Raw genomic sequence first — 12878 nt, 5'->3', positions numbered from 1 at the left:
TTAAATTAATTCTATATAATTAAAAATTAAAATGTAAAAATATTATTTTTTATATATATAAATATTATACTCACGCAACACATATGCATTAGTAGCCAGGGGCGAAAGATGCGTCTCCGCTTGTAATTTTTCTGTCTATAAATTCTGCATGTGAAACTTTTCTATAAAGATGATCTATCTACTTACGGTGCAAATGCCAGATCAAATGGATTTGGCCATAGAATATCGAAATTTAGTAGTGTTGAGTGAATATGGTTCCACTTTTGGTTTAATCCATGCATAGAGTTGGTAAGATAAATTCAATATAAGTCAAAAGGTAATACAAAATGTTGACAAATATCTCATCACTAAAATCCCAAGACAAAAACTTGTGTGAAACGGTCTCATGGATCGTATTTTGTGAGACGATTATCTTATTTAGGTCATCTACGAAAAAATATTACTTTTTATGCTAAGAATATTATTTTTTTATTATGAATACTGGTAAGGTTGATCGGTCGATAAAGATTCATGAGACTGTCTCACAAAAAATCTACTCAAATCCCAAATATCTCTCAACCCAAAAGTAAGGCTACCAAGTATTATATAATAGTGGTTGATGCTTGTATACATTTTCACTCAAAAGATAATAAAAGAGAGAATATGGTTTCAAGTCTTTATCTAGTCAATTTTACTTTGCCCCAACCCGAGCAACCATCATGAGACCGGGCAGGGCCCTTCGTTTTTGCAGATTGGGAAATTGTCAAGTTTCAAGAGAATCCATCTATTTTATATTAATGTGAGACGAGACAGACCTACCTCATTTTGACATCTCTGTACATAAGTTTGTCATCCAAAAGTTTCAAAATATTAAAGAACAATACATAGGACGCGATTCAAATTATTCCATGTCAAAATATATTAGGTCTGACTATCAAGCTGTTCATTTAATTATTTGGATTAATTTTAATTTAAAAATAGTTATGTTATTTTATTTTCAATTTATTATCTCATCTTAGTCATATAGAATTTGAGATAGAATAAAAAAATGTTTCATAATATGAATTTGACACAGTTTAAGACGACTTAGAAGTTAGAACTCGTCTGTCCATAAGAATTAAACTATATTCTTGATGATGACAACCAAAATTCTTCGACGTTAGGTCGTTTGATCAGGACGTAAACATGATATCAACCATATCAATCAAAAAATATTATATTTTAAATACAATTTCTTTTAATATATATCATACATATCTACAATATATTAATAATTTTTGGTTATAAATTGTTGATAGAACATTGTGGAATTTATAAATATGAATCAACTCGAAAATTTCAATAATTAAATCATTTTCATTGGTTGTGAAATTTCAACTAATAATTATTAAGATAGTAGTGGATGGTAGCGATGTCGTACGTGATTGGACAAGAAAATCAAAATCTTTACGGGTTCTTTAATCTACCATGGAAATCAGACTTAGAACACAAAGTTTTAGTGATTTATTTTATTAATAAATCAACCCACAATGTATGGGCGTGCTGCAGTGCTATATCTTTAATTTTTAGACTGATTTCACTCTTAAAAAAAATTTAAAAAAAATTATTAATTTAAAAATAACTAAAATCATCATATTTAAGTAATTATTTCAGCTATATAAGCATTTAACATGCACAAAATATATACAAAAAATCTTGTGAGATCATCTCAAATGTTAATTGGCAAAAACTTGTGTGAGACGGTCTCACGGGTCGTATTTGTGAGACGGATCTCTTATTTAGGTCATCCATGAAAAAGTATTACTTTTTATTGTGAATATGGGTAGGGTTGACCCGTCTCACATATTAAGATCCGTGAGACGGTCTCACATAAGACTCACTCAGTTAATTTTATAAGACATATATTCGACTTAACTCAATTCATGAAAAAATGTTTTTTTTTAAAAAAATAATACTTTTCATAATAAGTATGAGATGTGTTGACTTATCTCACAGATATAGATATGCATGAGATCGTCTGATAAGATATATATACTACATAAGATAATAGTCTATTTGAAATAATCAATTCTTCAAAAGGTTGCAATTACCTAGCTAGCTCCATAATTCTAAAAAGGACGATTTCGATTCTTACAACCAACCGTTCTCATTCAAATCAAAGATGAAAACAAAATTGAACTGCTTGTACATGTTTCAAGTTTCAATTTTGTTATAATTTAAAACAACATGAACTAAAATTTAATTGTTGGAAAATATAATAGCAAAACTCGTGAAGTAATCAAACTAATTAATCCTTCATTTATATTACAAAATATTGTGTATTTAATTTTTATTAGGGATAAATTTAATTTATAATAGTAATAGTTCTACAAAATAAACAATTAATCTATTTATTTATATATAAATCGAGATATTCAAAATTATCAAGACAGAGAGAGGGGTTGAGTGGTGGGGGTATGGAAGAGAGAATAATTCATTTTGTAGTAAGATCCAAGGGCATAAAGCCAAAAGCAGTTAATTTCTATATTATTTTGCGGACATACTTTATTATTTAAAATAATATATATATATATATATATATATATATATATATATATATATATATATATATATATATATATATATATATATTGGAGTAGATTAATTACAATAAATTTCAATTTTTATATAATAAATTATATCGAAGGATGGACCACACCGTTTTGAGGTCGGTAATTTATTGTAAACAGATTATTAATTAGTTATATAATTTTTTTAAAGAAATGTGATTATTGTTATTATTATTATTATTTATTAAAAAAATTGTTATAAAAAAAAATAGGTCTTTTTTGAGACGGTCTCACGAATATTTATTTGTGAGACATGTCAAACCTACCGATATTCACAATAAAAAGTAACGCTCTTAGCATAAAAATTAATATTTTTTATGGATAACCCAAATAAAAGATTTGTTTTACAAAATACGACACATGAGACATTCTCTTACAAATTTTTACCTTAAAAAATCGTGGTTTTGAAAAAGAACTACTCCCGTTGGCTGACTTAACGGGTGGGCAAGATTCTGAAAAGCATAAAATATATTGGTCAAAGTTTAAGGGTGAAAAACATATTTAAATATAATTTTAATTTAATTATCTCGTGTTTTAACTTTTATAAAATTTCATTCATACTTCATGTGGTCAACTATATATAATTTTAATATTTGCCTTTTTTTTTTCTTTCAAATCCTCGTGTTTTAACTTTGTACAACTTCCTTCATATGTAATATTGTTAACCAGCCGATAGTCGTAGCTCATCTGACACTAAAATTTTAAATTCGAGACGAATGTCTGATTCGAGTTAGCTCCAATTGTAACATTTTTCTCCCCAACACAAGAAAATAGTCAACCATAATTTTAATCGGTTTTTTTACCAAATTTTGTGTTTCAAGTTTTATATAAAATCATTCATACTTAATATCAGTGTTCTAAAAAGTCCGCTTAAGCTTGAAGCTCGACAAAAACGCTCCACTTCGTAGAAAAACAAAAAAAATTGGTTAAACTGTAGTTTGATCGAATTAAGCATAATTAAGGTGCTTAATTAAGTGTACTTAAACACAATTAATCACATCTATTTATTTTTAAATTTTTATTTGAAGGTATGTTTTTTATTTTAAAATAATAAATTAGGTTTATAATTTAGAGGTTTATTTTTTAATTTGAATTATGATTAAGCATGTCTGATAATGATTTAACAAATATTTAGCATTTTTTAATATGGTCTAGTTGCAAAAACAAATAAAGATTACAATTTTGATATTTTGATATTTTTATAAATATGAGAATTAATGTATCAGACTTAAATTTATCATATTTATATATTATTTTATCTATTCATTATTAGTTTGAAATAATTACACTAAAAAGAAAAAACGCTTTTCATGCTTAAACATGAGCTAGTCTCGCTTAAACTTGAAAAGCTCAAAGCTCGACATCCACATTTCGGGGCGCTTCACATTGTTTAGAACCTTGCTAATATCACTTGATCACCGCTTAATCTTGATTTTTAAATTTAAATACCTGGTGAGGAAGTCCGATGTAACTAAAAGTAACATTACATATGTAATTTTTTGAAATATATAAATGACACTTTCTAAAATAATTTAAATAACCTTGCTTGTGCTAACCACTCTCTGACTCAATTCTGAGATATTCACACACACACATATATATGATATATTAAATGAAAATTATATCTCCTTATAATTACCATAGCTATTGCTAAAATAAAATGTTTCAAATAAACTTAATTGTATACATAATTGAATTTTATTTTTAGTTAAGAAAGAGAGAATTGTAATTAATTATTTATCACATGGGTTGTGAATTGAAGAGGGAGGAACAGCATGAATTGTGATTTGTTTATGACCTCTGAATGAGGGTGTAATTGGAAATGTAGTAAGTATTAATTAGTATCTACAATCTAATTTTAATTAGTATAGTAAGAAATAGAGCAAGTGAGTAAATATGCTTGTTTATATATGAGATGTAAAAGTTTTAATGTCCGCGGAATCCCCGAGTGACGTTCAAGAGTATAATTCTTTTTTATCAACATGTGTCCGGGCAAACTTATCGCGTATAGTACTTTAACAATTATTGTTTATCATGCTAACGTGGTTTGCAGGTTGTTTTGTTAGTACATAATTTATCCATTATATATAAGAAAGTAACAGAGATTCTATTATAATAATCGAGGGTTGAGCAAATGCATGATGAATACGGAACTATTTTTTTAAAAAGATTAAAAGATATATTTGATTTAAAAAATCGATTAGTCTTGAAATTTCTTTCTAATTAATTCAATGAAATAGTACCAAAATAACATGTCAATATTTTCTTAATGAAATTTGATTAGTATGCATGAAAGAGTAAGTGGAGCCACAACACCAATGATGAGTTTGCTGCGTCACAGACAGACACACCCGAGGGGGTCCCCTGTGGTTCACGGGTTCCCTCAATTATATACATACATACATACATACATAATATCTATATCCCATCGGGAATGCATCATTTCTGACAAACACCACTATTTGTAGTGTATACCATAGCAATATATTATAGTATTATACATATTTCAAAAATAAAACAAACGCCATAATCATAATTAAATATTTTAAAAGTAAATTATGATATTCCTTGTTCCACGTATTAAAAATAAAAATTTAAAATCAGTTTATAATAAATTTACAAAATATTTCTATAACAACTTGAGTTAATCATTTTTGTAAAGCGATTACGGATACGAAGTAACCGTTATAGAGACCCATGTATTTTGCAGTCACACAAACATAGGTCCGGACTCGGTATGTGACACAAATCGTATTATTATTACACTTGCTATTTTAGACAAACGAATTAACGACTACTATTTATAGCAATGGTCTTCGCAGAAATAATGTTACATAATTTGAGACATTTTGAATACGAACACAGAATTCACAAAACTTGATTCACTGATTCAAACGCTATATATTGTTTCATCTCTCAAATATATATTCTAAAAACAAATCTATCTCAAATATACGCCTACGTTTTTTTATTATTTGTGCCAGATCGAATGTCTATATTTAATAGTATATTTTTTTTATTAATATACTTGTATTTAATTTATATTATTATAATTATATCACTTATATAAATAATTCTTTGAATAATGATAAAATAAGACTTTTTTTTCTATAATTGAATTTTCCAATGATATCCATCCTTAAGGGCACCCGCATTGGTGGGTATTATAACACCCACCACCTCATCAAAAATCGTGAGGTCCACATGCCACATACACATTACATTAACACATCTATTCTCCCACATTCATTTTAACATTCACACTCATTATTTGTGGGTCCCGCTGTCCACTCATTCATCTTACTAATATTTTACATTAAATAAATATAATTTCAATTTTTTTTACACATTTTAAATGATTATTACTTAAAATAATAATTTGGTGGATAAGGAAAATATGGATAATTTGGGGGAATTTGTGAATTTTGGGAAGAAGTATTTTCCTCCGGCATATTTTGGGAATTCACGAAATTCCTAAAAAATCCTCGGTTACTTTCATCCATTTTCGAGGAAAATAGGATAATAGAAATAAATTTTCAAAATAAAATTGAGATGATGAAAATAGTAGAGAGAATTTTTTAGAGTGATTTGGTTGTGTGAATAATTGAAATAAGTTGTATAAAGTGATGAGTATTTATAGATGAATTTAGTATAAAGTAGCCGTTTACTAGCCGTTGAATGTGGAACGGAACTTTGCATTTAGCGACGGTTTAAAATATCCGTCGCCAATCAGCGACGGATTTTTTCGCCAACAGCGACGAGTTTACGTAATTCGTCGCTAAATGTTCAATTCATAACACGTGGGGCCCGCATGTCAGCAAATCAGCGACGACTATTAAAAAGATGTCGAACCGTCGCTAATTGGCCAATTTTTTTAAAAAAATAAACTGGCACGGGGGCGTTCAATTCTTTGAACGCCCCATGCCCTCTCTCCTGTGAGTGGGCGTTATAACGCCCACTCACATTAGAGAGGGGTGTTAAATGGGTGTTATAACACCCATTTAACCCCCATTGTGGGTGCCCTAAGGGAATTAATTTCCCAGTTTCTTTACCGTTATTTGTTTTAGGTCGGATAACTTGTCGATTTTTTATTTCGATACATTATATTTTCATATTAGACTATTTTGCTTCATTTTCTCCTAGAGTTGTAATTTGTGTTGCAAAAAACTGACGAGGTGGTAGATGAAGTTGACGTGGCTAAACAATTGGGAATTTCTTATCTTTTTACCAAATTAAACAAGGACGCTTTTTAATAGGGAAAATATTTTCTTGGTCCAATAATTTGTAACTTTTATTTGTTTTGATCTACTAACTTTTCAGTTTTTGATCTTGATTTAATAATACTTCTGAATTTCAACTATTTTGATCCATCTACAACTAAAAATTTCATTTTTCACCAAAAAAAACGTTGTTTGTATGATTATTAAAACGTCACAATCATTGAATTATTACGATGAATGCATAAAACTTGTAAATTCTGTTTGATTTGTTCAACTTTTTTATGTTAAGTTGCTTCCAAATAAATTGGTTTCCTTTCAAAATCAATAAATTCTCAAAGTTTTTGTAACTTTAGCCACTGTCTAATCAACATTATTTGAGCAAAAAAAAAATAAAAATATATGGTGTTATACGGACCAAAATAATTGAAATTTAGAAGTTATTATAATACTACAAAAAAATTGAAATTTTAGCGGACTTGAACCGAAAAATGACAAGTTATTGCACTGAATTTTTTTTTAAAAAATACTAAATTTTTAGCTATATCAGCTTCAGCCAATGCCCTTGTCAGCATTTTCTAGTGAAAATTGGCAACTCCAGGGAAAAATGAAAAAAAAAAAAATAGTCGAATATGAAAAGATATTGTCAGGAAATAAAAAATTGACAAATTAGTTCACCAAAAATTAAAAAGAGTAACGAAACTGGACCAAAAAAAAGTAATTTTCCCATCCTTAATTTGTCCTCAAATTTAGATATTCAATTTTTATTTGACAAAAAAGTTTAATAATACAATATCACTAATTTGTAAATGTTATCATATATTAAAAAAGTATATAATTATGTACTATATTCAATTATTAGCATCATCCTACGCATAGTAAAATTCAAATTTTTTAACGAATTCATAAATACAAAAAATAAAAAGAGATTATACATGAAATATTGTTTTGACAAGGATGAGATATCATACAAGATGTTAATTCATTGTTAAATGAATTTAATCTTATACGATACGATCCCATGCAAGCTCCACAAGTTACATAAATATGATTAATTAATAAGTTTAATGATTTTATGTATAGAAACTAATATTTTGAGTTTGGATTCTCTCTTTAAACTCGTAAAATATTCTATATATAAATCTGTAAATATATACGTTTTTATACACGTACGTATTTTTTTTAGTTGGTCTGTCTGGATATGATGTTACGTGTGATCGCACGAGCAGTAAAGTTTGCTCACTTTTTAGAAATGCAATGGTGTTCTTTTGGGATCTTTTTACCCATCTTTTAGGTCCTATTCATGTGATAACTAAAAGTAGGATAGTATATATAAACGTATTTCAATTATATTTAATTTAATCATCAATTTTGAATTTTAAAAAAATTCTTAAATCGAGATATAAAATAAAAGGAAAGTTGGTGAAAAATCTACAATCAAAATATTTATTTGGGTTCACTCCCTACCCACAAAATTGTGGTACTATATCATAAAAAATGTGGTACATTTCATGTGGAAATGTGGTACACTTCATGTGAAAGTGTGGTACTAAAAAAGTATCCAGAGACTGAACACAAAAAAATCGACGGCTGAGGACTGAAGACCAATTTCCCGTAAAATAAATCAACACATGCACATAGCCCCTAGCTTCTCAAACCTAGCTAGCCTTAAATCATTCCCCCATTTGACCTTAGAGCACAACCTTTTTTATTTGTCTCGATGCTCGAAATCTAAATTAAGTTTCTCTCGATTATATCATTCAGGTGGTGAAAAAAATTTAAAATTTATTGTAAAATAATGTTCTAAACCTTTAAAGTCATTTAGAAAATGCTAGGCCTTTTTATTAGTTTCTTTTTTCAGAGTCGAAAATTAAAGCTAATTTTCATTAGTTTTTTTTTTGGTCTCAAAACATTTAAAATCATATGTATAAATATTTTTAAAATAGGGCAGAATTTTTTTGAAATGGTACGTACATATAAGAATAAAAGATTGAAATTTCGATATGTATAATTTGTTTCTTGCAATTTTGATATCTATGATGTCAAATTTTAGTAGTAGTATGTTGTCTTTATTTTTTTAAATTAATATTCGAAAGAACCCGACATTTCCTTCATATGACTCAAACGTGAGATCTTAATACTTGCAATAACTCAAATTTCTTTTGTATCTCTAATATACGCATATTAGTAAGTCAATTAATAAAAAAATTATAGAGAAAACTCGAATCGAAACCCAAGAAATCGCAAACATGATTTCACTCTTTTTTTGGAAAAGAGAAAAAGAAAAATATTGTAAATATTAGTTTATTATTTTTTGAACATGTTAAATATTGGTTGTAACTTGTAATTATAGTATAGTCGGTAAAGACAGATGACATGCACACAGAACTATACATTCTAGGTACTTACAAGCAGCATAAGGCCAATGAATACGTACAAATACGTAAATGCAGAGAACCGGGTGTGGCCCCCCATTCACCCAAAATCTATGGCTCACCGTTTTTCGAAATTAAAAGAGAGTATATGAATTTGTTTTCTTGAAGGCTAAATAAAGCTTAATTTCGAAGAGAGAATAGAAACAACAGAGTTCTTGTACATATAGCAGTGGTACTGGTTAGAAAAAAGAGTGGAAATATTCTCTTTATCGATCATTAATTAGATTGATTTTTTGGTTTTTTTTTTCTCTCTTGAAATAATGGTTCTAGCCCTTCACCAGATCCTCTCTGTTAGGAATATTAATCCCAACCTGAGTTGTTTTATTTCTGGGATTCGAAGTTTTTTGCGTGTGTTCTTTCTGAGATTTGAGTATTATTAATTTCTCTGCTGCTAAAGATTCATCTGTCTGTATTTGGAGAAAAGTTTTCTTGTTTCTTTTGTACTGTAGCTTCCTCCAAATCTTTTTTTCTTTGTTCTTACTTTACTTGTGTGCGCGTGTCTCTGAGAAAATTTAAATCTTGGTGTTCATTATCGTCCTTGAATCATGTCTGGTGATGTGTTCTCTATTCCTATTTCTTCAACCAAAGTCTTCCCTCAAGAACAAGAGCAAAACCCTAACCCTAAATCCAGCTCAACCAACCCTTCGGCCAAGAAGAGAAGAAATCTACCGGGAACACCTGGTAAGATTCGTGCCCACTTCTCCTAGAAACGTAATCTATAATGGGTTTTATTTGTTTTCTCACTTTATGCGATACATAATTTCGAATTGGATTATTTAACAGATCCAGATGCAGAAGTCATCGCTCTCTCGCCGGGGACACTCATGGCCAAGAACCGATTCATCTGCGAAATCTGCAACAAAGGTTTCCAGAGAGACCAGAATCTTCAGCTGCACAGAAGGGGCCACAATCTTCCATGGAAGCTGAAGCAAAGAGCAAACAAGGACCAAATCAGGAAAAAGGTGTACATCTGCCCGGAGAAAACCTGTGTCCACCACGACCCGGCTCGAGCCCTCGGAGATTTAACAGGCGTTAAGAAGCACTATAGCAGAAAACATGGCGAGAAGAAGTGGAAATGCGAGAAATGCTCCAAGAAGTATGCGGTTCAGTCGGATTGGAAAGCTCACTCCAAGACTTGTGGGACTAGGGAGTATAAGTGCGACTGTGGCACACTTTTTTCCAGGTATTTAATTCACCTTTCTTGTTTAGGAATATTTGTGACAAGAATTTAATGCTGCCTCAATTAATGCACATTTACAGATTCAAAATTTAATACGAGAAAATGATTAGGCAATTACTGTTGGAAAACAGTGTTCTTTACTTCTCCTTTATTGCAGGAGAGATAGTTTCATCACACACAGAGCTTTTTGTGATGCCTTAGCCGAGGAAAGTGCAAGAAATATCACAACTATAGGAACAAACAATCTGAACTTCAGAAATGAGCATAGTTTGAATGGGAATTTGATGAACCTCCAGCCTAGTATTTCTCATATCGGGACCGGTTTTGGGTCCATTTTCGGTACCGGAAACTCCATTCTAGGGGACCATCATGATACTCAACACAAGTCAAGAATACCGCTATGGTTGGATCATCAGAGGAATACTCCGAATTCAAGCCTTTTCATTCCTTCGAATTCGACCCCGTTCCCTGAAATGATGCAAATGGGATCCAAAAATTTGTTCGGATACGGAAATCTGTCTCTCTCGCCGTTGCCTCAGTCGCAAAGCTTGAAGGAGGAGACGTTTTTGAGCAAGGGGAATGCAAATACGAATACGAGTAACACGATATTGGCTGATTCAGTGTCACCTCTTTACAGCTCTGAGAATCAAATGCACCACACTGTTCCAAAATTTTCGTCGTCGGCTCCGATGTCCGCCACCGCGCTACTACAGAAGGCGGCGCAAATGGGGTCAACTAAAAGCAACCCTACATTTTTTGGCAACACCGTCGGCGTACTGATGAATACTTCTTCTCCTTCATCTTCTTCCACCAACGCACTATTTTTCAGTAATCCTTTCACTCAGAACAGAAGCGAATTGCACCAGGTTTTCGGCAAACAACCCGACATGATTCAAACTACTAGCGGGTTGCATGGAGTGGTGGATCAGAATGGTTTAACGAGGGATTTTCTTGGCATGGGAAGAGGCGGCGGCGGCGACCCTTTTTTCTCACCTGAGCTGGAGAAATTTGTTTCGATGAGTTCACCGGTGGGACTCAGCCAGTTCACTGGGAAATCCATAGATGAATTATAGTTTGTTTAATTTTGTTTGTTACAATATATATATTTTTTTGTGTGTGCTATTATACAATAAATGTGACCATTGTTGCCTTATCTAGAACTGGCAGCTCATTCAGTGTATTTGATCTTCTTCATTTCTTCACAAAATCAACCTTTTCATCATTAGGTATGCAGTGTTACGTACATGTGCATCATCACACAGAGAGAACCAATCTAATGGAAACAAGTTTTCTGTGAAAAGTTTTCAAGTCTGGCTCTATATATATTTACATTTTTACCATTTTTTATGTCGTCTATTTCAGTTTTAATAATCTACTATAATTATATATATTTCAATTTTTGTCCTTTTCTCGACTTGGCGAAGAATTGGCGCAAATATCAGCGCTCTCGATTAATCGAAAATTGAAAGATACATGACTAAGATTTTATCATTTATGCATCCAAATCTCCTTTTCCCAATCTTAGTTATCTCCGTTTCTGTAATAAATATATTAACTCAGGAAATGCAGAACTCCATTCCAATTGTATCTCCCTAGCTAGCTATCTGCTTAGGTCTAGTTGGAAAATCACATTCTTGAGACAATTTTAGATTTTTACAATTTATAATTTCGTATCATCATAAATATGGGATGGTACACTTTTTGGATTCAAGCAAACGTTCCGAGAATGTTAATCTTCATCGTTCTGACGGCTGCGTCACATCATTTTCCGACTGAACTTGAGCCAATATTGTTGCACTCAAAATGCAATATTATTGGGTTCTTATATATACACACACACACACACACGTATACATACACGAATTAATTAATTCATAATAATAATAATAGTAGTATCAATTATTTGAACCTTTTAAATTCATCATTCATTATATTCCTGCATGCATGCTGGCTGCTTTTCTTGAAATCTGTGGTGAGCTGGCCGATTAATTATGATATATTATTGGTTGACTGTTGGTTTCAGAAAGTGGGGCGAGGCCTTGTCAACGTTAACCATACTGCATGACCTTGGAATTAGAGCAGAATGTTTAGGTAAGACAATTAATAATAATAATATAGTCGATACATGATGATACGACTTATATTTATTCATGAGATATATTAATCATATTTATACTTATAATAAAAATATTAATTTTTATGCATGAAATAAATAAAATATACATCTATTTGTGACATCTATTCATAATTTCATATAATAATAATAATAATAATAATTCATTCTCGGGCCGGTAAAAAGATTCTTGCGTCTGTTTTTGTCGGTATCTTTCCAACTCTATTTTAAATTTTAATAACCTCCTTTCTTTTTCTCATATTATTAATTAAAATTTCATATAATAACTCTCTTTTATTTTTAAAAATTTACACGATGCTACCAAATTCACTCTCACTTAAAAAA

The 12878-nt window shown here is 30.5% G+C and overlaps 1 protein-coding gene across 1 annotated transcript; it reads left to right on the top strand.

Annotated features, from left to right (window-relative positions):
* Window positions 1-9353: 9353 nt before the first annotated feature.
* On the top strand, window positions 9354-11645 carry LOC140826143 (zinc finger protein JACKDAW). Its single transcript, XM_073188295.1, has 3 exons — window positions 9354-9921; window positions 10024-10423; window positions 10578-11645. Exons 1-3 carry the CDS (start codon window positions 9786-9788, stop codon window positions 11491-11493), a joined length of 1452 nt encoding a protein of 483 aa, XP_073044396.1. The 5' UTR covers window positions 9354-9785; the 3' UTR covers window positions 11494-11645.
* Window positions 11646-12878: the final 1233 nt, after the last annotated feature.

Source organism: Primulina eburnea, chromosome 3, assembly GCF_022965805.1.
Source record: "Primulina eburnea isolate SZY01 chromosome 3, ASM2296580v1, whole genome shotgun sequence".
NCBI classification, from domain to species: domain Eukaryota; kingdom Viridiplantae; phylum Streptophyta; class Magnoliopsida; order Lamiales; family Gesneriaceae; genus Primulina; species Primulina eburnea.
This window is presented reverse-complemented; position numbering and strand designations above follow the sequence as displayed.

Bases quoted from the DNA above. Each gene is read 5' to 3' on its own strand.
- LOC140826143 (XM_073188295.1), top strand. From the start codon at position 9,786: ATGTCTGGTGATGTGTTCTCTATTCCTATTTCTTCAACCAAAGTCTTC. The intron at 9,922-10,023 runs GTAAGATTCGTG...ATTATTTAACAG, and splicing joins AAATCTACCGGGAACACCTG to ATCCAGATGCAGAAGTCATC. The intron at 10,424-10,577 runs GTATTTAATTCA...CCTTTATTGCAG, and splicing joins TGTGGCACACTTTTTTCCAG to GAGAGATAGTTTCATCACAC.